Source organism: Calypte anna, chromosome 22, assembly GCF_003957555.1.
Source record: "Calypte anna isolate BGI_N300 chromosome 22, bCalAnn1_v1.p, whole genome shotgun sequence".
Taxonomy (NCBI): domain Eukaryota; kingdom Metazoa; phylum Chordata; class Aves; order Apodiformes; family Trochilidae; genus Calypte; species Calypte anna.
Window position 1 is genome coordinate 5,157,251 of NC_044267.1, and position 25,888 is coordinate 5,183,138.

General features: G+C 55.3%; 1 protein-coding gene across 1 annotated transcript; it reads left to right on the top strand.

Annotated features, from left to right (window-relative positions):
- Window positions 1-47: 47 nt before the first annotated feature.
- TET3 (tet methylcytosine dioxygenase 3) lies at window positions 48-25,455 on the top strand. Its single transcript, XM_030464110.1, is given in 11 exon segments — window positions 48-247; window positions 13,932-15,736; window positions 15,738-16,135; window positions 19,150-19,240; window positions 19,749-19,842; window positions 20,198-20,406; window positions 20,535-20,685; window positions 21,098-21,187; window positions 21,287-21,424; window positions 22,471-22,807; window positions 23,607-25,455. Coding segments are annotated over 10 exon segments (4,983 nt in total). The 5' UTR covers window positions 48-247; window positions 13,932-13,976; the 3' UTR covers window positions 25,322-25,455.
- The last annotated feature ends 433 nt before the right edge of the window (window positions 25,456-25,888 follow it).

A 25,888-nucleotide genomic window follows, 5' to 3' on the forward strand; every position in this document is an offset into this window, starting at 1 on the left:
GGAGGAGGAAGAGGAGGGCGGAGGAAGAGGGGGGGGGGGACAAGAAGAAGAAGAAGAATTAGAAGAAGAAGAATTAGAAGAAGAAGAAGAAGAGATGCGGCGGTCAAACCCCCCCCCGGCTGCAGCAGGGCGGCGGTGAGGGAGCGCGGAGGAGGAGAGGGAGACAAGATGGCTTCCTCCTGAGGGCCGGAGCCGTGCCGGGGCCCGGCGGGGGCTGCGAGGGGGCAGCGGCGGGGGCAGCGGCGAGGTGAGTGCCCCCCAACCCCCCAGTACAGCCCCCGACCCCCCATCATCCCGACCACCCCCCGAACAGGCGGCCCCAGGGGCGGTGCGGGTGGGGGCTGTGTGTGTGTTTATAAGGGGGTGACACCCCCCCCCCCGCTGTACCCTCCCCTCTGTACCCCCCCCTTGCACCCCTCCTTCCCCCCCGCGGGGGTTGCACGCGTGCTGCGGCTCCGCGGGGGAGCGGCGGGGCCCGGAGGACAAAGCGGCGGGGCCGGGGGGGGGGGGAGGGAGGGGGTGTTGGGGGACACAGAGGAGAACCGGCCCGCTGGGCCCTGGCTTCTCCCCGTTGCCCTTTGGGAACAGTTTACCCTCGTTTATCCTTTTCCTTATATCCTGATTTGGTTTTTGGTTTTTTGGTTTTTTTGTTGTTTGTTTTTTTTTAATTCTTCATTAAGTTGGCGGGGTTGAGGGTGGAAGCCGGATGGGGGGCTGGGGAGGGGATAAACCTTAAGCCCCCCCAACCCCCTCCCACCCCCCCCCATCTTTATTGCCCCACTGCTTTTTGGTTGGTTTTTATTGTATTTTATAGACGTATATTTTAATTCTTATTTTGATTAATCCCCTCCCCTCCATCCCTTAAATGTGCTGAGCTCAGAGGCACGGTGGATGATGCTAACAAGGGCGACGAAGCTCCCCTGGCGTGACGTCACCGTGACGTCACCCGGGGCAGCTGGCAGCTGGCATCCCTCGCTGTGATGGGATCCAGTGAGGTCGGTCCCCCCCCTCCCCTGCTTTTCGTGGGTAGGATGGAGGTGGAGAGAGAGAAAAAAACAAACCCAGCAGCTTGGCCTCTTGGGGTGCATGTGTGTGACATTTGCCATCCCAGGCTGGGATTATCTGGATACTGAGGATGGTGTGATTGGGTGACAGGCTGCTGGTGGCACTGCGGGTGGCCAGGGACACATACATGTCCCCTATGTCAGGGGAGAGTGTGTCGAAATGCATGGCTGCCCCGAAGTTGGGAGTTGGTGGCATTGGCACCACATGTGGTTTGAAGGGGATGTGCTGGTGTGGGACCCCCACCCACCGACCCACAGCAATGCCTCTGGAGCCGCCTCTGGAGCCATGGGTGCTTTGCAAAACTACATTCCACCTCCTTAGGTGCTGGGGTGCCTGGGGGTGCTGGTGTGGTCCCCATGGTGGGGAGGGATGGGCAGTGGTGGAGCAGAGTCCTGGCAAGTTGTTGTGGTGGCCCCATAAACCAGCACAGCCCCTCTTGGCCTTTGGCACCTAATTACCTGCAACGAGGTTTGTTTTTTAGGATTTTTGACCTGGAGCTTTTATCACAGGTAATTAAGGGGAGAGGTGGCTGGGAGGAGGAGATGGTGAGACCTTGGCCAAGCAAAATGTGTCATATTCTCCCCCCCACACACATTTGGCCTTTCCTGGTGGGGCTTTGCTGATCCTGTGGGGACAGGGACAGGGACAATGAAGAGGCATGATGCCTCTGGGAAGTGTAGTTCTGCTGTGGGTGGCCCAAAAAGCCTTTACCTGAATGTCCCACTGGGGTCTTCTGTCCTCTTGCTTGCCTGTGCTTTGTCCCCATGGTGGCAGTGTCCTCAGTCCTCTGCCTGGACATGTTGGTGTCCTCAGGCCCTGTGCCCATAGCATCAGGGTCCTTGGTCCCCTGCCTGCATGTCTTGGGGCCTGAAGTGGTATCAGTGTCCTTTGTTTCCTGCCCACATGTGCTGGAGTCCCTGGTCCCCTGCCTGTGTGTGCACTGGGGTCTCGACCCCTGTGGCATCGGGGTCCTCAGTCCTGTGTCCCTATGGCATTGTGTGTCCCTGTTCCCATAAGCATTGGGGTTCCTGCCCCCTCTCTGTGTGTGCTGGAGTCCCCTGTCCCCATGCCATCAGGGTCCTTAGTCCCTGTGCATCAGTCTCCCCATTCTTGTGGCCATGGTGTCCCTTGTCCCCTGCCTCTGTATGCTGGGCTCCCTGCTCCTTCTTCCTGCAGCATCAGGGTCCCCACTCCCTTCCTTGCCTGTCTGGGGGTCCCCATCCCAAAATCATTTGTGTCCCCGGTCCCCTGCTTGTGTGTCCTGGGCTCCCTTATTTTGTCCCTCTGGCATTGTGGTCCTGACAGCCTGTGCCAGCATCCTGTCCCCATTCCCGTGGCACTGGGGTCCCTGCTGGGGTCCCCACCATGTCCCCTGCTCCCACATGCCCGGGGGGAACCTTTCTAACGGGGACGACCACTGGGCCAGCACCCAGGCCTGCTGTCCCCTGTCCCCTTGCTGTCCCCACTGCCCCTGGGGTGATACCCAAGCACCCCACACCAACCCCTCCCTGGTTGGGGAACCTCTACCCCCTGCTCTCCTCCTCTGCCAGCTCTTTCATCTTGCCCCTTTCAGCTCCGTGCAGGAGGGTGCCAGACCAATTTTTTTTTGTTGTTTGTTTTTTTTTGAGGATGAAAGAGCTTTTTTTTAAAATTTTATTTATTTTATTTATCCCTCCACCCCGCTTACCCGGGCTGCCATCCAAGGGGAGATGAAATGAAACGGGAAGGAGCTGGAGGTGAAACAGCTGTGATCAGCCCCAGCTCCACATCTGCCCACCATGCTGCTGCCAGCCCCACAGACCCAGCTCAACCCCATTTTTCTCCCTTTTTCCCAGTGCCAAACCCCCCCCCCCCCTTTTTTTTTTGTGTGTGTGTGTGTGTGTGTATTATATTATTTTGTTGTTTTCTTTTTCCCCCATGGGATCTGGCAGTGGGACAGGGCTGGCAGCAGGGATTTGCAGGGGAGATTTTTTGTCGGGGAGAGTTGTGTTGTGGGGATAATGCGGCGTGTTTGTTTGCTACACCTAAAATGGCAGTTCTTAAGGGGAAGGGAAAAAAAAAAAGAGAGAGGAAAAAAAAAAAAAAAGAAGTGCTTCTGCACACCCAGTCACTGCATCTTCTGATTAAATGAGATTTCGCTGTCGAACGGGGGAGCTGGGGACTGCCAGCTACTGAGCCTGCAATTTCCGTCGCAGCCAAATATGAGGGGAAAGAAAAAAAAAACCTGGGAAAAAAAAAATCCCCAAACCGCAACACACAAACCATCACCCCAGGCACTCTGAGCTCTGAAAATGCTGTTTAAAAAAAATTAAAGAAAAAGAAAAAAGGAAAGATTCAAAAATAATGGATGAGAGCAAGTTGTAATTGCTGCAGTCATCAGCAGGGAGGCTGGGGGATGCTGTGTAATGGCTGGAGGGTTTGTCACCACAGAGCTGGTGGCTGCTGGTGGTCAGAGCAACCACCTGGCCTGGCCAAAAAGGTTGGAGGAGCATCCTGGGGGCTGTGGCTGTGCTGGAAGGTGATGGGGGTGCAGGAGCTGGGGCAGCAGGAGCTGGGGCAGTTCTGGTAGGAGGAGAGGCTGAGGAAGCTGGGGTTGTTCAGCCTGAAGAAGACTCCTGGGAGACCTTTAGATGCGTTCCCAGTACCTGAAAGAAACCTACAGGAAGGCTTGTGAATGCCCAGCAATTGGACAAGGAAGGGGAAATGGTTTTAAACTCAAGGAGAAGAGGTTTAGCCTGGATCTTAGGAAGAACTTCAGTAGGAGGGTGGTGAGACTCTGGCACAGGTTGTCTGGAGAAGCTGTGGCTGCCCCTTCCCTGGAGGTGTTCAAGCCCGGATTGGATGAGTCCTTGAGCAACCTGGGCTGGATGAGAGGTGTCCCTGCCCATGACAGGGGGGTTGCAGTAGATAATCTCTGAGGTCCCTTCTGCCCTCAGCCATTCTATGATTCTGTGAGAGCAGTGAGCAGCGGCAGGGCCAGGGCCTGGGGGGACCCTGAGCCTCCAGGAGCCCCAGCTGGTGGTGCAGTTAAAGCCACTGCACTTCAGGCCATTGCACTTCATGTTGCATTAATCCAACACTGTGGCATTTCGAGCTGTTGTATCTGGTGGCAGTGCTCTTAAAAGCTGTTGTGTGTAATGCCTTTGCACCTAAAAGCCATTGCATTTAAGCCATTGCACATGACACTTGCACTTGAAGCTGTTGCATTAATATTGTTGCACTTAAAGCCATTTAATACCCTTGCACTTAAGCAATTGCATTCAGAACTGCTGCATTTGGAGAGGTTGCATTTGATGCTGTTGCATTGACCCCATTGCGTTTAATCTGTTGCATTTATGGCCCTTGCATTCAGAGCTGTTGTAGTTAAGCTGTTGCAATTAAGGCTGTGGCATCTGCAGCAGTTGCATTGATGTCATTGCAGTTCAAGCCATTTGCGTGTCACCATGGTGCACTTAAAGCCATTTGTTTCATCCCTTGCATCCCATTGTTGCATTTGATGGTGTTGCACTGAATGCTGTTGCAATGGTGCTGTTGCACTTAAAGCTATTGTATTTAACAGTCGTGCCTGTAAGCCATTGCATTTTGAGGTGTTGCATTTAAGGTATTGCACTTAATGCAATTGCAGTCAATGCTGTTGCATTTAGAGCCTGTTGTATTTCAGCTGTTGCACTCTTTATGCCATTGCATCTGCAGTGGTTGCATTGATGTTGTTGCACTTAAAACCATTGCATGTAACATTCTGCATTTGTTTAAGCCATTGCATCTAAGTTGTTGCATTTGGAGCCCTTGCACTTGACAGTGTTGCATGTAACTGTTGCATGGAAAGCTGTTGTATTTGGTCGAAGTGCATTTAATCCAAATCCAAATCTAAATGCGTTTGAGCTGCTGCATTTGAGCCGCTGCACTCAGTGCCATTGCATTTGAGGCCCTGGTGTTTCAAGTCATACCAATTAAAGCCATTGCACTTCAAGCCCTTGCCCCATCAAGCCAGGCTGATTAAATCCATCTCAACCCAGCAGTTGCAGTGGGGCTGGTTTCTTCTCACCGGCCTGGTTGGGCACCTGGTGCCGCGGTAGCCGCAGTCTGCCTGGGTGCCCCTTTCTGGGGCTGCTGGCCAGAGCACGCTGCCTGCCTGCACATGGCTTGTTTTTAGGTTTACAAACATGACTCTGCTTCCCCCCCTCCTTCCCTGTGAGTCATCAACGTCGTCACTGAGGCTGGGGAAGCCAGAGGCGGTGTCAGAGCATCCCTGGTGGCGCCCATGACCCCAGCGAGAGGGAAAAAAAAAGCAAAAGTAGATTATTATTATTTATTATTATTTTTGGAGGCCTTTTTCATATCGTCGCCATGCCTCTTTTGGTGTATGAGATGGGGAGGATGCAGCTGGTGACCACTGTGGCCATCCTGGCTTGCAGGTGACCTATGATTTGGTGAATGGTGGCCCACCTGCAGGTGGTCCATGGTGAGGTGATTGGAGAGCGACTGCAGCGGTGGTTGGAGGTTGGGAGAGCTGGGATGCTGCTGGCTCCCTTGTGTGTTTCGGTAGCCTTGGCTGCTAGTTGGTGGGGTTTTGGGGATGGGTAAGGTTTCAGGGTGGGAGAAAAAGCTTGGTGAGACCCCAAAATGTGGGCAGAGGTGGTGGCTCAAGCCTCTCCATGCAGCTCTGTGGGACCTGACAGCGCCGGTGCTGCGGTTGCTTCTGAGCGTGGGGGTGCCGAAGCCCCTGCAGCTGAACTCATCGCAGGATGACAACAGGACTGAGGTGGCTGTGGTGACTCAGCAGTCCGGTGCTGACTCAGCATCACCGGGAGGCAGCTGAGATGAGGGGGGAGCCTTCCATTTTTTGGGGGGGAAGAAATAGGGGATTTCTTTGCTGCCTAATGGGTTTTGCCAAAGCTGCTGGCTCGCGGGTTCCACCCCACACATCTTCCTCTGACTTTCAGAAAAAGGGATTTAATCCCAAGGGGTGACATCTCCAAACTGCTGTGAAGATGCTGTACGGGTCGTGGCGGTGAAACCAGCTCCGGGTTTGGCAGAGGTGGCGTTTTTCCCGCTCCCAGACGGGGCAGGGCCGGGCTCCCACACATCTCCTGGCTCCTGCCCGCCAGCCATCGTGCCGCTGACTTGTCGGAGCTTGCTGGGCAGGAGGGTGGTGGCGTGCACTGCTCTCCTCCTCCTCCTCCTCCTCCTTCTCCTCCTCCTCTGCCCAAAGGTTGGGCTGTGCGGCACGGCAGTGGTGGCACGGAGAGCCCCTGTGTCTTAGGGGACACAGTGGGACATCCCCCCAGGTACAATGGGATGGGTCTGGGCTGGAGGGAGCTGAGCACCTATAGGTGCTGAGGGAGGGCGGGGAGCACATCCCCCACTTGCACCTGGGCACCCTCCTTGAGAACTGGGGTGCAGTTTGGTCAGTGTGGGGGTGTGGGCAGCTTCGCTCCTTGCTGCCCCCCAAAATGGCTTTTACCCCCCCAGTTTGCCGTGCAAAGCAGTTGACAAGGGTGGGAATGTCCCATAATGCCGGGAGGGGACTGAGCCCTGTCCCATGGGGGACACTGGCAGTGGGGCTGTAAGATCAGGCACAGCCCCATGGGGGCGGTTGGGCCGGGCGAGAGGTACAGCCAGGGGCCTTCTCCTGCCACCCACGTGCTCCCCTCTTCCCCTCTTCCCCCCTCTCCCTTCCCAGGTTGGGTCCCTTTTCCTTCTGACCCTGTCCCCTTCCTTTCCAAACCTCTCCCCTTCCTCCCTGTCCCTTTCTTCCACTTCTTGCCCTTCCCCTTTTTTTCTTTCCCATCTTCCCTTTTCTTCCCTCCTTCCCCATCCCATTTCTCCCCTTCTTCCTCCACATTCCTCCCCATCTCCTTTTTCCCCTTCTTCCCCATCCTCACCATCCGCTTTCTCATCTCCATCTCCCCCCCTTTCTTCCTTCCTCCCCCCTTCTTCTTTCCTCCCCCCTCCCTCTTCCTTCCTTCCTTCCTTCCTTCCTTCCTTCCTTCCTTCCTTCCTTCCTTCTTCCTTCCTTCCTTCCTTCCTTCCTTCCTTCCTTCCTTCCTTCCTTCCTTCCTTCCTTCCTTCCTTCCTTCCTTCCTTCCTTCCTTCCTTCCTTCCTTTCCTTCCTTCCTTCCTTCCTTCCTTCCTTCCTTCCTTCCTTCCTTCCTTCCTTCCTTCCTTCCTTCCTTCCTTCCTTCCTTCCTTCCTTCCTTCCTTCCTTCCTTCCTTCCTTCTTCCTTCCTTCCTTCCTTCCTTCCTTCCTTCCTTCCTTCCTTCCTTCCTTCCTTCCTTCCTTCCTTCCTTCCTTCCTTCCTTCCTTCTTCCTTCCTTCCTTCCTTCCTTCCTTCCTTCCTTCCTTCCTTCCTTCCTTCCTTCCTTCCTTCCTTCCTTCCTTCCTTCCTTCCTTCCCTTTCGTTCTTCCTTCCCCCTCGTTCTTCCTTCCTTCCTTCCTTCCCTTTCGTTCTTCCTTCCCCCTCTTTCTTCCTTCCTTCCCCCCCTTTCTTTCTTCCTTCCCCCCCTTTCTTCCTTCTGCCCCTTTTGCCTTCCCCTTTCCCCTTCTTCTCCTTCCCCTTTCCCCTTCTTCTCCTTCCCCTTTCACCTTCACCTCCAGGCTCTGCCAAACCTTTCCCTCTGCCCGCGCCAGCTAGCGGCTCCTGGCTGGGCTCCACGCTGCTCTGGGATCCCACATTGGGGTTTGGCTGCTGCTGCTTCCCCAAAACTGCTCCCATCGAAGCATCTGCTGGAGCATTGCTGGTGTGTGCCCAGGGCTGAGCGTCCCTGCCCCAAACATCCCCACCCCAAACTTTCCAACCCCAGAAATCCCTGCTTGGAGCATCGTGAACCCAAACATCCCATCCCTGCTCATCCCTGCCCCAAGTATCCCTGCTGCAAATGTCCCGACCCCAAACATCCCTGACTGCAAACATCCCATCCCTGTTCTAAACATTCCTGCTTAGAGTATCCCAACCCCAAACATACCTGATCCAAACATTCCAATGCTGTTAATCCCAATGTTAAACATCCCTGCTCCAAACAAGCATCCCTGCTCTAAACATCTCAACCTGAACATTGCTGCTCCAAACATTCCTGCTTGGAGCATCCAAATCCTGAGCATCCCTTCCCCAAATACCCATTCCCTGAGCATACCCCCTCCAAGCATCCTAATAATCCCTGCCCTGAGCATTCCAATCCTTAAAATTCCTGCCCCTAACATCCTGATATTGAGAATTCCTGCCTTGAGCATTATGATCCTGAGAATTCCTGCTCCAAGCATCCCACTTATGAGAATTTCTACTCTAAGCATCTCCACTTGGAGCCTCCCTTCCCTCAGCATCCCTGCTCCCAGCATCTGGATTATTCCTTCTCTGAACATTCCTTCCCTGAGCATTCTCTCCTATCCCAACCCCAAGCATTCCTTCCCTGGCAATACCCACCCCAAGCATCCCATTCCCAACCGTTCCTTCTCCTCCTATCCCTGCCTCATCCCCTCCAAGTGGCAAATCCCTTTTCCAGAAGGAAAGGGGGTTGTTGGAGATAGGAACACATTTTTTTCCCACCTGGAATACCCATCTCTCTTGGAATCTCCTGGTGCTGATGGTGTAGGAGCTGGGAGTGGGACAGTATCTTGGTGAAATAATTTCTCCCAGTGGAGTAGCAGCTCTGGGGATCCTCCAGATTGCTCCTGAATCCCACGGGAAGCAGAGCTAGGTTTCCAACCCTGTCAGTCAGCTCATCTCCCTCTGTAGCACCCGCATTATCCCGGCTTTTCTCTGGGCTAAATGAGGACAGGAGCCCGCAGTTCAGACCCAGCGCCAGGGTTAGCTGGGGCCATGGAAACAGCTTGGAAAACACAACGGAAGAGTCAGCCGAGTCAGGATGGGGGGAGCCAGGGGCTGCTGTGGAGCTGGCTCTGTGGTCAAGCTTCCCAGATTCCCTTTGGTTTTCCATTTGTGGGGGCATTGAGCATGGATTTAGGGATTCTGCCCCAGTTGGCTCCTCTCCGGTATCTCATCGGCACTGGGGCGGCTGTAGTGGTTTGGGATCGGAAAGGAATATTTTTCCATCTCTTGGGGTCCAGCACAGATCCCTCAGGAGCATGGATCCTTCAGGAGCACAGATATCCCAGGCCCATCAATCCCTGGATGCCCCCAGGCCCATCAGTCCTTGGAGTGAGGGCTTCCACCATCACTGCCCCAGCGCCTTTTTATTTTTGGGGTGGTTTATTATTGTAAGCTCTCCCACACTCACTGGGTGAGCACTTAGGGCATTCCCCCCAGTGTGTTGCCCTCCAAGCCCCTATCCCAGTGGAAAATCCTTCCAGGAGCTGTCGCCAAGAGGAAGAAAACCACAAGCCGAGGGCTGGCCCAGCTCCACCGGTGCAGGGCCGGCAGCCAAAGCTGCCTCTTGGCCGTCCCATGCCGCTGGCTGGCACCGGTACTGTGACCTCCCCGGCATGCTGCTGGGGGGCTGTGTGTGTCCCCTGATGCCACTGGGAAGTGTTTGGCATCTTCCGAGCAGCTTCGTGTGCACTGAGTTGATCTGTTGTCTGCAGCCAGCACCATGTCAAAGGATTGAATACCCCACAATACATATATATATATATGTAATATTAATATATAACATTTATATTAATATTAGTAGTATTCATATTGTTGTTAATACTTGTTTTGGGGGCCTCCGATGGTGGCTTTTAGAGGGGGTGGATGTAAAACCTCTTCCCTTCTTGGCTTTTAGGGGGGTTTAGTTCTATTTTCTTTCATCTGAAAGTAATAATTTGAACTCCAGATACACAGGCTGTAGGATTTTGTCTTTTAAATGAAGCTTTTTGGTTTTTTTTTTTCTTGTGAGGGGATGCTCCAAGCTTGGATGCTCCAAGCAGAGTCTTCTAAGTGGCTTTGCCTGCACTGAGTTGCTCCATTCTCTGCTTCCAGCACCATGCCAAAGGATTTAATACCCCCCATGTTTATGTACAATATATATAATGTTCATATAAAAAATGTATATGTTAATAATATTTATATTATTTATAACAAATATTTAATAATATTTATATTATTAGTAATCTTTGGGGGGGGAGCTGCCAGTGAAGGGTTTTAGGGGTTTGTCTGTAAACCCTCTTCCCCTCTTGGCTTTTGGGGGGGTTTAGTTAATTTTTCTTCCATCTGAAAGTAGTATTTGGAGCTCCATATGCACAGACTGGAGACTCTGTAGGGCTGCTGGATGTATAGGGCTGTTGGATTTGTAGGTTGCTGGATCTGTAGGGCTGCTGGGATATGTGGGATTGTGAAATATGTAAGGTCCTGGATGGAAAATGATTAGTTGCTGGATGTATAATGGTGCTGGATCTGTACAGCTGCTGATTTTATAGGGGTGCTGATGTATAGGTTGCTGGCTGTATAGGGGTGCTGGCTGTGTATAAGTCACTGGCTCTGTAGGGTTGGTGGGTATGCGGGACTTGGGTATTTAGGGCTGCTGGCTGTGTAGGATTGCAGCATGTATACATTGCTGGCTGTCACATGGTGCTGGATATATAGGATTACTGGCTGTGCAGGTTGCTCTGTGTGTAGGATTGCTGGATATATGGTGCTGGTGATGATGTAGAGCTGCAGACTGCTGGAGCTGTGGGGCTGCTAACTCTGTAGGGCTGTGGTGTGTGTAAGGCTGATGATGACATGGGGCTGCTGGATGTCTGGGGCTGTTGAATGTGTGAGGTGGCTGGAAAAATAGGCCTATATATAATTAATTATACATAGGGGTGCTGGATCTGTAGGTTGCTGGATCTATAGGATGATGAGGTGGTTGTCTGGGTCACAGTCTCTGTAGGACAGTGGGATCTGTAGAACAGTCAGACCTCTAGGACACTGGGATCTATAAGGCAGAAGGATCTATAAGGGCAATGGGATCTGTAGGGCAGTGGGATCTGTAGGGCAGCAGGATCTGTAGCACAGTGGGATCTCTCTCTCTATATTGCAGTTGGGATCTTTGGGGCACTGGGATCTGTAGGGCACTGGGATCTGTAGAGCTGGGGATCTGTAGGAGACTGGGATCTCTAGGGTTCGGGATTCTCCAGGGCACGGGGATCTGTAGGGCTTGGGATTCTCCCGGATCTGTAGGGCTGCTGTCCAACCATCACCGTTCCTCCCCTCCGCCCCCGGCGGGTGCAGGGTCCTCCCCTGTGTCCCCCTGTGTCCCGGCCCGTTCCCAGCAGCAGCCCTGAGGCCTCGGTCCCTCCGTCCGTCCCTACGTGCGCGCGGCGCTGGTGCTGATGGCTCCGGCGCTGCTGTGCGGGGGGCGGGGAGGGCCGGGGCTCAGCACCTCTCCCCGCATTGCCCCGCTCGGCTTTGCCTCCCCGCACCGCCCCGCTGCCGCACTCGGCTTCTCCTCCCGTCCCGCACACGTAAGTGCTGCCCGGGCAAAGCCCGACCCCAACCCCGCGCCGGGGCCCCCCCTCCCCGGCACTCGCGGGGATGTGAACGGCTCCGGACTGTTCCCAGGGAGCGCAGCCCAGGCTGGATTCCCTCCAAGTGCTCGGCCTAGATCTGTGTGTGGTTATTTCTTTCTTTCTTTTTTTTTTTTTTTTTTTTTTTTTTTTTTTTTTTGTATGTGTGTGTGTTTTGTTTTGTTTTGTTTTGTTTGTTTGTTGGGTTTGTTTTGTTTTTATCTTGATTTATTTTCCTCCCCTCTCTCTGTTTAAGGCATTCAAAAGGGGGAGGGAATAAAATAAAACAAAGGGGAAAAACAAATTAAAAAAATTAAATGTTTTCATCCTCAAGTGGGACTTTTTTTTCTGTGGAAGGGACCATGATGCAGGAGCTGAGCTAACCCAAACCGAAGCTCTTTTTTTTTCTCCTTATTTTAATTTATTTTCCTCCCTCCTCCTCAGCTTTTATTCTTTCCTGGGGTGAATGGAAGGAGGTTCGGGCAAGCAGCGTTTTTTTTCCGGGTTAAACAAGACGAGGTGCTGGAGGGATTGCTGCTGCCAGATTGAACCAGAATGAGGAGAGGGAGGGGATTGATTTTTGGGGAGAAACCACAAGGTCTTTCCATCTCCCATGGGGTTGGGGACAAAAGAAACTGGATGAGAGCACCAGGAAAAAACCCAAAACAAAACAACTGATTTATATTTTATGTATTTTATTTATTCCTTTCCCCCCTGTGGATTCCGGGAAGGTTGGAGCTGTGGGATTAACGCTTTGTGGGGATGCTCCCTCCCTTCTCTTCTCTGACACTGTGAACTCTTTTCCTGGATCAATAACTTGGTTGATGGGATGGAGCAACCTGAGCGTCCCCCTTCTCCCCCCAAACACTGCAGCTGCTTTTTGGGGCTTCCCTTCCCCAGCAGGTTCCACACCCCCTGGGTAAACCCTCAGGTCCAGCATCTGCTCTCTCCACAACAGGTTTGGCGTTGGTGTTGGTTTCACTGTCATGACGCTCTAGGGGGTGGGGTGGGGGGAAGCGTGTCTCCCCCCATCCCATCCCATCCCATCCCATCCCATCCCATCCCATCCCATCCCCTCGAGGATTTGGAAAGGGGCTGAGGGCATTTTTGTACCCAGTTGGGAAAAACCCTTTTGTCTGGGTGGGAGGATGAAGATGAGGGTGTCGGAAGGACAGGCGAGGCTGTTTCTTCTATTTCTTCCTTGGTTTGCCAAGGAGAGCGTGGAGGTGGTGTGGTGTCCCCACCCTGCCCTGCCACAAACCAGTGCTGAAGCACTTGCTCCCCAGACCTGATGGACCGGTCCTCGTGCCTCCCGGCTCCTCCAGGGACACCACGAGGAGCTGGAAGCTGCAGAGCTCCCCTAAAGCTGCAGCAACATTGGGACAGCCCCACGTTGGAGCTCCAAACCACGGTGATTTGCACTGGTTGTGGCGCTTCCCTTAGGGGTTTCCAACCTGTGGGGAATTTTTGGAATAGAATCATGCCAGAGGATGGGGATGGGGGTGTATATAAGCCCCCATTCTGGTTTCGCTGCAGTCAGCACCCTGCTTCACTCTGGAGGAGAAACCAACTGCGCTCAAGCGTGTGGCTTCGCTCACCGATTCTTCCCATGAGCCAGTTGCTGGTCCAGAGGCAGGAAGCTCTGCCCACAGCCTTTGCTTTGCTTTGTCAGAAATTTTTCCAGCCAGCTTTGCTGAATTTTTAGCTCACAGGAAGCTCCCCCAACTACCCCCCCACCCCTATTGTCAAACTGCTGAAAAAACTGCAAGCACCCAGCAATGCAATCTGAGGAAGGGGAGGGCTACAGAGCACAGAAAGACCCTGCGAGTCCCTGGAAAAAAATCTTGGAGGTTCTTAACTGGGGTGGTGGAGCTCAGACGACAGGGTGATGGGCTTCACGGGTGCTGTGTGGATGGCTCTAATGGTTTTGGTCTCACGTGGCTGGCTTGCTGTATGCTGGCACCGTCATGTTGGTTCAGACACTGGGGTCATTTGAGGCGAACCGAACCCTGTGCTGCCCCTGGCACTGGTGTAGCCAACTCATTGGCTTCCTCCTGCTGTGCCACAGCCCCTGGTGAAGGACAGCAGCTCCCAGCTGGGGTGTTTGCTTTGGGCATCGGTCCAAAAAAACCCCCCACCCTCCCCCCACCACCAAACCATGTCACCAGAACCCACCCCAACGAAGGAAATCCCAACCCGTCCCAGGAGCCATTCTGAAAGCAGGGGGTGGGGACGTGGGTGTCTGCTGGGGCAAAACTCGCCTGGTTCTGCCTGCGGCGATTTATTTTTTTGACGTGGCTCATTGGCATGAGAAGGAGATGGGGAAAAGGGGGGAGGGGATGAAAAAAAGAAAGGGGGAGAAAAACAGGTGTGGGGAGTGAGGGCAGGTGGGTGGCAGCTCCTGGGGATGCTCAGGTCTCTGCTCTCTCCCTCCCAACAGACAGGTTTGGCGGGTGACCCGGTTGATGGACCCAGCAGAAGCCAAATGGAAGAAGGGCCAATTAATTATGTGGAAGAAAGGCGGCTGAACGAGGGCAGTGGGCTCAGCCTGGTGAATGGGGGCCGGCCGGAGGCGGGGGGCACTGCACTGATGGAGCCGAGCAGCTGGTCACCAGGCCAGCCACCCACCCCTGCCAGCAAAGCCCACCTGGAAGATGTCAGGAACCTGGTGGCCTTTTCAGCGGTGGCTGAAGCCGTTTCCTCCTACCGGTTACCCCCTCCAGGTTCCCCATCACTGCTGTATGAAAAGTTCAACTCGGAGATGAGCCGGGGTGGGTTGGTGGATGGCGTGCCCCGGGGTGAGGACCTGCACGCCCTCAAAGCTGCCCTGGCTTTGGCCAAGCATGGTGTGAAACCTCCCAACTGCAACTGCGATGGCCCCGAGTGCCCTGACTACCTGGAATGGCTGGAGCAGAAGATCAAGACAGCTCTGGGTGAAGAGCTGGCATCGCCGCGGCCCCGTGCTGCCGCCACCAACCCCCCACCACCCCCCCAGGAAGGTGCTATCGACCCCCAGCCGGTGCCTGAGGCCGTCGACCCGTGCCCACCCGACGGCCTTCCCTTTTCCCAAAGTGCGTTGACCATCGCCAAGGAGAAGAACATCAGCCTGCAGACCGCCATAGCCATCGAAGCCCTGACGCAGCTCTCGGCCGCTCTCCCTCAGCCTGCTAGTGATGGCCAGACCCCACCTCCACCCCTGCCACCACCCCCTGCCACCCCCTTTGGCTCTGGCCCCATTGCCCCCCCGGTGGCTGCATGGCAACGAGATGAACCCCGTTATCCACCAGAAGCTGGAGCGGTGCCAGAGCCGTTTTTTGGTCCGGCACCTCCCCGGGGGGGTTTCACAGCAGCATGGGGGCTGGAGGCAGAGGGAGCGGTGGGGGCTGGAGACCCCATGGCAGAGCTGGAACAGCTCCTGGGGAACGCTGACGACTACATCAAGGCAGCCTTCAAGAGACCCGAAGCGACAGCCAGCAAAGTGACAGCACCCAAAATGGAGCCCCCCAGGAAGGATGCTCCGGGTGGCCCCTGCTTGCCATCGGCAACGCCGGATCCCGACTTGCACAAGAAGACGCAGCTGGTCCTGCAGCAGCATCTCCACCACAAACGCAGCCTCTTCCTTGAGCAAAGCCTGGCAGCAGCAGCAGCACCCCCAGATCGGCCAAGCAGCTGGTGGGCTCCCAGCACCCTGGCCGTGCCCCCCAAGCCCTTTGAAAAGCAGGCCAAAGAGAAGAAGAAGAAAACGCCGCTCGAAAAGCCCCCCCCGGCCAGACCTCTCCGTAAACAAGTGCAAATCAAGAAAGCGAAGCAGAAGGACTCGCAGCCCCTCTTCCTGCCCCTCTGGCAGATCAGCCTGGAGGGGTTCCGGGCACCTGCCGAGCCCCCAGCTGAAGAGATGCAAATGGAACCGCCATCTGCCTGTCCACTCCAGCCCCTGGCACTGCCCCTGCCCACTGCTCACCCCCTGCCACCGCCACCCCAGAACCCCCTCGATGGTGTCCCCCCGGCTCCCGACTCTCAGGAAAGGGGTGCCCCCGGGGGGGGCCCCCAAATTCACCCGGTGCCGGTGGGCTCAGAGGAAATCCCAGCTGCTCCAACGCCAGCCACCCCCATCGTGGTGGATGATAAGCTGGAAGAACTCATCCGGCAGTTCGAAGCAGAATTCGGGGAGAATTTCAACTTGCAGCCCCCCGAGGCCCCCACCCCGCTTGCCTCTGGGGCTGCTGAGCTACCGGGGGGGGGCAACACCAGCCCCGCAAGTGCCCCCACCCACCACGACCACCGCCGCCACCCTCCCAGCATCCAGCATTGCTCCCCAAGCCGGACCCAAAAGCTTTTCATTCTCCCCAGGGAAGGGGCAGCTTTCAGACCTCCCTTTCACCGCCCGCTCCCCGAAACAGATCAAAATCGAGTCTTCTGGTGCTATCACCGTGGTGTCCACCACGTGCTTTTACTCTGAAGAAAGCCAAAACCCGGAGGCAGATGACGCCGAGGGGACACCCACCAAGGACGAGGTGCCACTGACACCCACACTCAGTGGCTTCTTGGAGTCACCACTGAAGTACCTGGACACACCAACCAAGAGCCTCCTGGACACCCCGGCTAAGCGGGCACAAGCTGAGTTCCCCACCTGCGACTGTGTGGGTGAGTGAGCAACTGTGCCACGGGCTGGGTCACCGGGGTGGCTTTTGTAGGAGATGGTTTGGTTTTGGGTTTTTTTTTGGCCAGGAAGGCCACCGTCATCCTGGCTTGTGTAAGAAATGGTGTGGCCAGCAGAAGGAGTGAAGTGATGGTGCCACTGAGCACTGGTGAGGCCTCAACTCAAGTGCTGTGTTCAGTTCTGAGCCCCTTTCTGTAAGAAGGACAACGTGATGCTGGAGCAACCAAGGTGGCCCACAAGAAAGCTGGGGGAGGGCTTTGGACACCGGTGTGTAGTGAGAGGACGAGTGGAAATGGTTTAAAACTTGAAGAGGGGAGATTGAGGTTGGACATTAGGAAAAAATTCTTTCCTGTGAGGGTGGTGAGGCCCGAGGTGCCCGAGGAAACTGTGGCTGCCCCATCCCTGGCAGTGTTGGAGGCCCCAGGCTGGATGGGGCTTTGAGCAGCCTGGGCTGTGGGAGGTGTCCCTGCACATGGGTGAGCTTTAAGGTCCCTTCCAACCCATTCTATGAGCCAAGCTGGAGAAGCCTCTGAAGAACAAGTCCTGTGAGGAGGGGTCCAGAATGTTTACTTTGAAGAAAAGGAGACCTTACTGCTCTCTACAGCTCCCTGAAAGGAGGTTGTAGGGAGGTGGTGGCTGGGCTCTTCTCAAGTAAACAATGATAGGACCAGAGGAAATGGCCTGAAGTTGCACCAGGGGAAGTTTAGACTAGGGATGAGGAAGGATTTCTTCACTGAGAGATCAGTCAGGTGTTGGAAGAGGCTGCCCAGGGAGGTGGTGGAGTCTCCATTTCTGGAGGGATTTAAAAACCATGTAGATGAGGGACTTGTGGATGTGCTCTGGTGGGTGATACAGATACTGATACATATATTTTATTCAGGAGGAGGTGTTGACAGCTGGGCTTGGTGATCTTAAAGGTGTTTTCCAACAGTGATTGGTTCTGTTTTACAAGGGTGGGACTGGAGCTGGATAAATACCAGCATGATGCTGTGGCACCGGTGGAGCCCACACTTCTCCTCTCTTTAATTTTATGGTTGAATGGTGAACCCTGTCACTGATGCTGACCTGGCTGTGCCAAAGTCTGTCTAACACCCAGTTTACCTGGTTACCTGGCTATTTTTAGCTAAGTTAGCTAGTTTGGGTTACTCAGAGTAACGCAAACTTCTGATTCATGCTTACACCTGGAGCCTTACTTGCTGTTGGGCTGTTCAGTGGCTGATCCCACTGGGACGCATCAAAAAGCCACCAGTCTCTTAGATTTGGGGGTGTTTTTTGTGTCTTTGCTGGCATTCTTATTATAAGAAAGACATGCATGTGCTGGAGTGTGTCCAGAGAAGGGCCACGAGGATGATCAGAGGGCTGGAGCACCTCTCCTGTGAAGACACTGAGAGAGTTGGGGTTCTTCAGTCTGGAGAGGAGAAGGCTCCAAGAAGACCTTATTGTGGCCTTCCAGTATCTGCAGGGGGCTACAAGAAAGCTGAGGAGGGACTTTTTAGGATGCCAGTTAGGGATAGAACATAAGGGGATGGATTCAAATTAGAGGAGGAGAGATTTAGATTGGAAGTTAGGAAGAAGTTCTTCCCCATGAGGGTGGTGAAACATTGGCACAGGTTGCCCAGAGAGGTGGTGGAAGCCCCATCCCTGGAAGTTTTTAAGACCAGGATGGATGGGGCTCTGAGCAACCTGACCTGGTGGGAGGTGTCCCTGCCCATGGCAGAGGGGTTGGAACTGGATGAGCTTTAAGGTCCCTTTCAGCCCTGACAGTTCTATGATTCAATGATCTGTTGGCATTTCTTAGACTTGGCAGCAAATTTCCCACCCTGGACTCTGCAGTCCAACTCCATCCAAGAGCTGGAACATGGATTTTTCCCTCCAAATGGTGAGGAGAGCTTTGCTGTCCTCCTGGGAGAAGCAGGGAGAGGATTTGGGGCATCCAGCTGGGAAACTGAGCCCTGGCACCATTGGCAGAGGTGCCCTTGGGTGAGCCTAAGCTGCACTTCAGTAGCAGGGCTAAGGGTTATTTCTTTATTTGCTTGTTAATGGTGGCAATAATTAGCCCAAACAGCACGCAGTGAATGAAGCTGGAGCTCACCTTGGAGATTCCCTCCAGGAAAAGCTTCAGGTTGTGTTGGGTTTTCTGGGATGGTTTAGGGATTGGCTGCCCCCTCACCACCTATTTCTGTTTTTCTCAAGGACAAAAAGCAATGAAGTGTGAGTGGGAGCTTGGTACCTGAGGAGGTGTAGCCCAGCATCATTCTCCTGTAGCCCAACATCCTTCTCCTGTAGTCCAGCACCCTTCTCCTGTAGCCTGCCATCCTTCTCCTGTAGCCCAGCACCCTTCTCCTGTAGCCCAACATCCTTCTGTAGCCCAGCATCCTTCTCCTGTAGCCCAGCACCCTTCTCCTGTAGCCCAGCACCCTTCCTTGCATGGGCTCAGGTATCTCAGGACATCCCAGGACCATTCCCCAGTCCCCCAGACCATCCCACAGCTGTAGCTCCCAGCCCCAGAATCACTATGGGATGGTTGTGGCACCATCCACCCAGGCCAAGCCTGGTGAGCAGGGCCAGTTGGGTGCCTGGCATGGGAGCAGGGGGTCAGGGGGTGGTCTGGGTGCCCCATCACCCACTGCTGCTCATTGCTTCTCCTTGACAAAACTCATCAGAAGTCTCCATGCCAGGAGGGATATGCTGTGTCTGCTGGGATGCTTGGAAGGGCTGCAGCACTTTGGGAGGGGGGGGGGTTTCATGCCCCTTTTTGGGGATTTCTGGGTCCCTGAAGGGTATGGGTTAGAGGACCCATCCGCTTCTTCCCTCATGTTTGAGTACTGGGAGCAGAAAACAAGAGGAGCCACTGGGCTGCTTAATGAAGCCTTAATTACAGCTCCTCTTCCCTTATCCTTCTACCCTTCTGCAAGCTTTGATTTTGGGTGGTGGGCTTGAGGGAATCTGAGGGGGTTTTGGGCCTCCTGCGAGGCCCCAAATCTCTGTGTCTCCGCAGAGCAAATCGTGGAGAAGGATGAGGGTCCCTACTACACCCACCTGGGCTCGGGGCCCACCGTGGCGTCCATCAGGGAGCTCATGGAGGAGAGGTAAGGGCCTGCACTGCCTGGCTGGGATGCAGGAGGGGTTAGGAGGGGGTTAGGGGATCTGTGGGGGGGCAGGGGGGTACTGTGAGGACAGTAGGGGGTCTGAGGGGTCCCATCAAGGTGAATGGGGTCCTGTGAGGGCAAGCAGGAACTTGTGAGGGCACTTGGGGTCTAGAGAGGGCAAACAAGGGTCTGTGAGGGCAAACAAGGGTCTGTGAGGGGTCCCATGAGGACAAGTGATGCCCTGTGAGGGTGAGTGGGAGGGCAAGTGGGGTCATGTGAAGGCAAGTGGGGACCTATGAGGGGTCCCATGAGGGTGAGTGGGGTCCTGTGAGGGTGAGTGAGGGTCGATGAGGGCTCACAGGGACCTCTGAGGGATCCCATGAGGACAAGTGGGGTGCAGGGAGTGGGAGTGGGAGCCCATGAGGGGTCACCTGAGGGCAAGTGGGGTCTCATGGGGATGATTGGCAATATGTGGGGATAAGGGGGGCTGACACCTGTCCCCTGGCAGGTATGGTGAGAAGGGCAAGGCCATCCGTATCGAGAAGGTCATCTACACCGGGAAGGAGGGGAAGAGCTCCCGGGGCTGCCCCATAGCCAAGTGGGTGAGTGCCTGCTCCCCCTTCAGAGCCCTCCCTGGGGTAACACTGCTGCTGCTGCCTGTCCCCTCCTTGCCTAGGGACAAGGAGGTCCCCTGCCAGCAGTGGCCACAGTGGGCAGGGGTGGGATCCTCCATCTCTGGCTGGTGAGAAGGGAGCAAGAGCAGCGGCTGCTCCCAGAGGAACTCCATGGCCCTGGGGCTGGGCACGTCCTCCTGCAGCACCGCGAAGCCCATGGGGGTGGGTGCCACCATGGCAGCCCCCTCAAATTCCCCCAGAGATTCAGAACCCATTTTGGGGGGCTTCTCCTCCCATCCCATTGCCAGTGTTGGTGCCACTTGGCCTCTTTTTTTTTTTCCAGGTGATCCGAAGACACAACCAAGAGGAGAAGCTGCTGTGCCTGGTGAGGCATCGGGCTGGCCACCACTGCCAGAATGCTGTCATCATCATCCTGATCCTGGCCTGGGAGGGAATCCCCCGCACACTTGGTGACACACTCTACCAGGAGCTCACTGACACCCTCACCAAGTACGGCAACCCCACCAGCCGCCGCTGCGGCTTGAATGATGAGTAAGTCCATGAGGATGGAGGGTGGGAAAAGGGGGTGTGGGGGGTTTCCCTCTCCCCCTCTCTCCAATTTTTAGGGCTGCTGTCACCCCTCTGGTGGTTGACACCTCTGTGCTGTGTCCCTCCCACAGCCGGACCTGTGCATGCCAAGGCAAAGACCCCAACACCTGCGGCGCCTCCTTCTCCTTCGGCTGCTCCTGGAGTATGTACTTCAATGGCTGCAAATATGCCCGGAGCAAAACTCCTCGCAAGTTCAGGCTGGTGGGGGACAATCCCAAAGAGGTGGGTCACACAGCTGCAGGTCTGGATCTTCTTTTGCCTCGTTAGCTTCCAGGTTTTGCAGAGGAAAAGCCTGGAAATGGAATTTCTTGAGGGATTTTTGATTAATTAGGGGGATGGAAGAAAGAAAGACATGGAAGTGTCTCAAAAGGCAGGACTTTTAGTGTGACAGCAAGTAGCAGTATGGGGTGGCATAATTGGTTTTTCTCTGGAAACACCAGGGAAGATGAAAGAGGGATCATGAGCTGAGCAAGCAAAAGCACAACAGACCCTGGAAGTTGGGACTGAATAGCCAAAACCTCAATAGGAATTTTAGCCATGGGCTTTGTGCCGTGAGGGACATCCTGGGAAAGGTTGGGAGCTCTGCTCTCAGTTGTCTCCCAGCTGGGTGACACCTTCCTCTTCCCTCCTGCAGGAAGAGCTACTCCGGAAAAGCTTTCAGGACTTGGCCACTGAGGTTGCTCCACTTTACAAGAGGCTGGCACCACAAGCCTACCAAAACCAGGTATCATCCACCTGCTTGTCCCCTGTGGGACGAGAAACAAATGTGGGGTGTGGGCAGCATGGAGGAGATTTGGGATAACTGAATCCTTTTCCTCCTCAGGTTACCAACGAGGACGTAGCGATCGACTGCCGTCTGGGCTTGAAGGAGGGGAGGCCGTTCTCAGGAGTGACAGCGTGCATGGACTTCTGTGCTCATGCTCACAAAGATCAGCACAACCTCTACAACGGCTGCACTGTGGTAAGCAGGCAACTGGACAGGCATTTCAGGAGGCTCCTGCCCTCTTTTGGGAGGGTCCTTTGGAGGCACTGGGTCTCACTGTCCTCAGTTGTCACAGAACTGCAGAGTGCTGAGTTGGAAAGAACCTCTGGAGATCATCCCGTCCAAGCCCCCTGCGAGGGCAGAGGCACCCAGAGCAGGTGGCATGGGAGGGACTCCAGGGGGGTTGGGTATGTCTCCAGAGATGGAGACTCCACCACCTCTCTGGGCAGCCTGGCCCAGTGCTCTGCCACCCTCAAAGGCAACAAGTTCCTCCTCAGGTTGAAGTGGAGCTGCCCAGGGTCCAGTTTGTGCCCGTGACCTCTTGTCCTGTCACTGGGCACCACTGACATTAGACTGTGCCCCCTCCTTCTGACACCCCCCTTGGTGAGATCCCCCCTCAGGCTCCTCTTCTCCAGACCAAACAGCCCAAAGTCCCTCAGCCTTTCCTCACAGCAGGGATGTCCCTGTCCCCTTTGCTGTCCCCTCCCCAGCAGCTCCCTGTCCCCTGGGGAGCCCAGAACTGGACACAGTTCTCCAGCTGGGGCCTCACCAGGGCAGAGCAGAGGGGGAGAACCTCCCTTGACCTTCTGGCCATGCTTTTCTTGTTGCACCCCAAGATGCCATTGGCCTTCTTGGCCACCAGTGCCCCTTGGTGGCTCAGGGACATCCTGGTGTCCACCAGGACTCTCAGGTCTTTTCCTGCAAAGCTGCTCTCCAGCAGGTCAGCCCCAACCTGTACCCTACCTGCATGACTCCAGTGGCTGGTCCTCAGTGTTTGCACACCTCAGAAGGAACTGGTCAGGTCCATGGGGTGCTGAAGCTTCCCCAGCATGGTGCTAACAGAGGCCATGCACTTCTTTTTATCCTACCCAAACCTTGCAGGAGGTTTCTGAATGCCATCTGAGGAGATTGCCAGGCTAGGGTGGCATCACATCCGTGGATGTTAACAAGGAGGAGGTTTTTCCCCCATCTCCCATGGGCCACATCCAGCAGCATCCCGCTGATACCCCCCTGTGCTCCTCCAGGTCTGCACACTGACCAAGGAAGACAATCGCGTAGTGGGGAAGATCCCTGAGGATGAGCAGCTCCATGTCCTCCCCCTCTACAAGATGTCCAGCACAGATGAGTTTGGCAGCGAGGAGAACCAAAACGCCAAGGTGGGCAGTGGGGCCATCCAGGTGCTCACATCTTTCCCCAGAGAGGTCCGCAAGCTGCCCGAGCCCGCCAAGTCCTGCCGGCAGCGGCAGCTGGAAGCCAGGAAAGCTGCTGCAGAGAGGAAGAAGCTGCAGAAAGAGAAGCTGATGACACCAGAGAAAATCAAGCAGGAAGCACTCGAGCTTCCTACGCTCCAACAAAACCCAGGTAATGGGGGCAGAGCTGAGTTCCTGCCCACCCTGAGCCATCTGAAAAGTGTGTAAAGGGACAGGGATGTGTTTGGGGCTTTTCTGGGGGCTGGTGGTGTTGAGTTTGCAGCATGTTGGGGTGGAGGGTGGTATTTGGAGACCTTAAAGCACCTTCTCACCCAGCCTGAGAGAGTTGGGGTTGTTCAGGCTGGAGAAGAGAAGACTGCAATGGGAAGACCTTGGAGCACCTTCCAGTGCCTGAAGAGTTTCCAGGAAAGCTGGGGAGGGACCTTGGAAAAGGGCCTGGAGGTATGGGATGAGGGAGAAGGGTTTGAATTGACAGAGGGGAGATTGAGATTGGACATGAGGAAGAAATTCTTTGGTGTGAGGGTGCTGAGCCCCTGTCTCAGATTGACCAAAGTTGTGGCTGCCCCATCCCTGGTGGTGTTGAAGGCCCCAGGTTGGATGGAGCTTGGAGCACCCTGGGCTGGTGGGAGGTGTCCTTGCCCATGGCAGGGGATTGGGACTGGATGATTTTAAGTTCTCTTCCAACCCAACCCAGTTTGGGGTTCTGGGATTCCATGAGTTCTATAGCACTGGGGTTTCCCCCATACTGTGGCATGGTGGGGACCTCTCTCCACACTCTGGAGCGTGGGTGCAGTGCAGGTGATACTGGGTGACACTGTCCCCCATGCTTGGCCAGTGAACCCACCACCATGGCAGTTTGGACTCTGGTGGAGTTCTTGGGCTCCTCACTTGCCACGGGTGGCTTCCAGGGCTCTCAGTTGACGGGGGCTGTGTGTGTGCTGTGCCCACAGGTATGGCATTGAAAAGCGGGCTGCCCCCGCAGCCACTGAAACCTTCCCTCAAGGTGGAACCCCAGAGCCATTACAACGCCTTCAAGTACAACGGCAACGCGGTGGTGGAGAGCTACTCGGTGCTGGGGAGCTGCCGGCCCTCCGACCCCTACAGCATGAACAGTGTTTACTCTTACCATTCCTACTATGCACAGCCCAATCTGCCTTCTGTGAACGGGTTTCACTCCAAGTTCGCGCTTCCCTCCTTTGGCTATTACGGTTTTTCCAGCAACCACGTGTTCCCCTCCCAGTTCCTCAACTACGGGGCCACCGAGCGGAGCGGGAGCAGCTGGGTCAGCAACAGTTACGAAAAGAAACCCGACGTCCCGGCCTTGCAGGAGAACCTCAACCACACCTACGGCAACACCAATTTCCCCGAGCCCATCCCACACGGTGTCCGCAGCAAAAACCATCACCAGCGTACCTACGAGCGGGCCAACCGCTACGCCAGCCAGCAGAAAGCGGCAGCTGGGGCGCACAGGACTAGCGTGGGCTCGGAAGAGGCAACGCCGTTTGCACAGAACTGTTTCACCAACCGACCCATCAAGCAGGAACCTCCAGACCCACCACCCACCATTGAGCCTCTTCCCGCTGTGGTGGCCATGCACGGCACTGGTTTAGCCCTGCCGGCCGTCCCGGCACGTGGCGTGGGGCTGGAGCAGAGGTGGAGCCCCTTCAAAGCATCCCGGGGCCTGGCTTCTCCAGAGAGGACTAGCACGGTGGAGGGCTCGTGGAGCTCCTTGGTGCCGAGCTCGGGGGGGAGGGAGAAGCCGAGCGCCTTTGATGCCGCTGCGCGCTTGCCACCTCCAGAAAAGCAGTGGCCCAGCTCCCTAGGGGGAGAGGCGCCAGCGCGTGGCATGGGCTTGCTTCCCAAACCATGGAGCCCCTGCAAGCTGGGGGAGACGGCGCTGGCTGGCACAGGTACCTCCAGCCTGATGGGGCCGCTGGGCTTTGGCTCGGCCCTGACGGGGCTGCCTGGCTTCTCTGAGGAGCCATGGGGCTCGGTAAAGGCGGAGGAGAGAACGCCGGCGCCCAGCCCAGGGTTGCCAGAGAAGCCGTGGGAAGCAGCGGTGGGTGAGAAAGGGGCAGTGGGACCGCAGCAGGAGAAGCCGTGGGACCCCTTCGGCCTGGAGGAAGATTTGCCAGAGAAGGCGGTGAAGGAGGAAGAGGAGGAGGAGGAGGAAGAAGAAGAGGAAGAGGAGGAGTGGTCAGACAGTGAACACAACTTCCTGGATGAGAACATCGGCGGGGTGGCTGTGGCACCAGCCCATGGCTCCATCCTCATTGAGTGTGCCCGCCGTGAGCTCCACGCCACCACCCCGCTGAAGAAACCCAACCGCTGCCACCCCACCCGCATCTCCCTGGTCTTTTACCAACACAAGAACTTGAACCAGCCCAACCACGGCCTGGCGCTGTGGGAGGCCAAGATGAAGCAGTTGGCGGAGCGGGCTCGAGCCCGGCAAGAGGAGGCAGCACGCCTGGGTCTCCCCCCTGATGCCAAAGCCTTCGCCAAGAAACGCAAGTGGGGCGGCGCATTGGCCACCGAAGCGCCCAGCAAGGAGAGGAGAGACTCAGTCCCCACGCGGCAGGCGGTGGCCATCCCCACCAACTCGGCCATCACTGTGTCCTCCTACGCCTACACCAAGGTGACGGGTCCCTACAGCCGCTGGATCTGAGACAGAGGTGACCACCGTGGCCCCTGCTTACCTCAACCCTCGGCAGCGCTGCAACCCTTGTGTTGCTTCGTGGTGCTTTCTCCTCAGGAGTGGGGGAGAAGAAAAAAACAAAATAGAAACGGATAAAACAGAAAAAGACAGAAGAAACAAAAGAAACAATGAAGCAAAACACAGCAATGACAAAAAAACAAAAACCAAACAACAAGCCAAAACAAAAAAATTAAACCACCAACAAACCCAACCCACAGAAAGCAAACCCAATGCTCTAGGAAAAGAGCGGTGCCAGTGCGGGTGCACGCCGTTGGAGAGCTGTGCTTGGTGAGGAGTTGGCAAAGAAAGCGAAACTTTATGAAAACCAACCAACCAACCAAATGAAATAGAGGAATGATGCTGTTTGATGCTTTTGGGTAATCTATTTATATCTCTGTGTTTTTTAAATCTAGCCTCACGCACCTCGCAAATGGACAGAGGAGTGTCTAATGTCCTTCGGCGAAGGAGAGGTTTTTAATTCCACTCAAAAAAAAGAAAAAAAGCCTATTTATTGGATTTTATTTTATTTTATTTTTT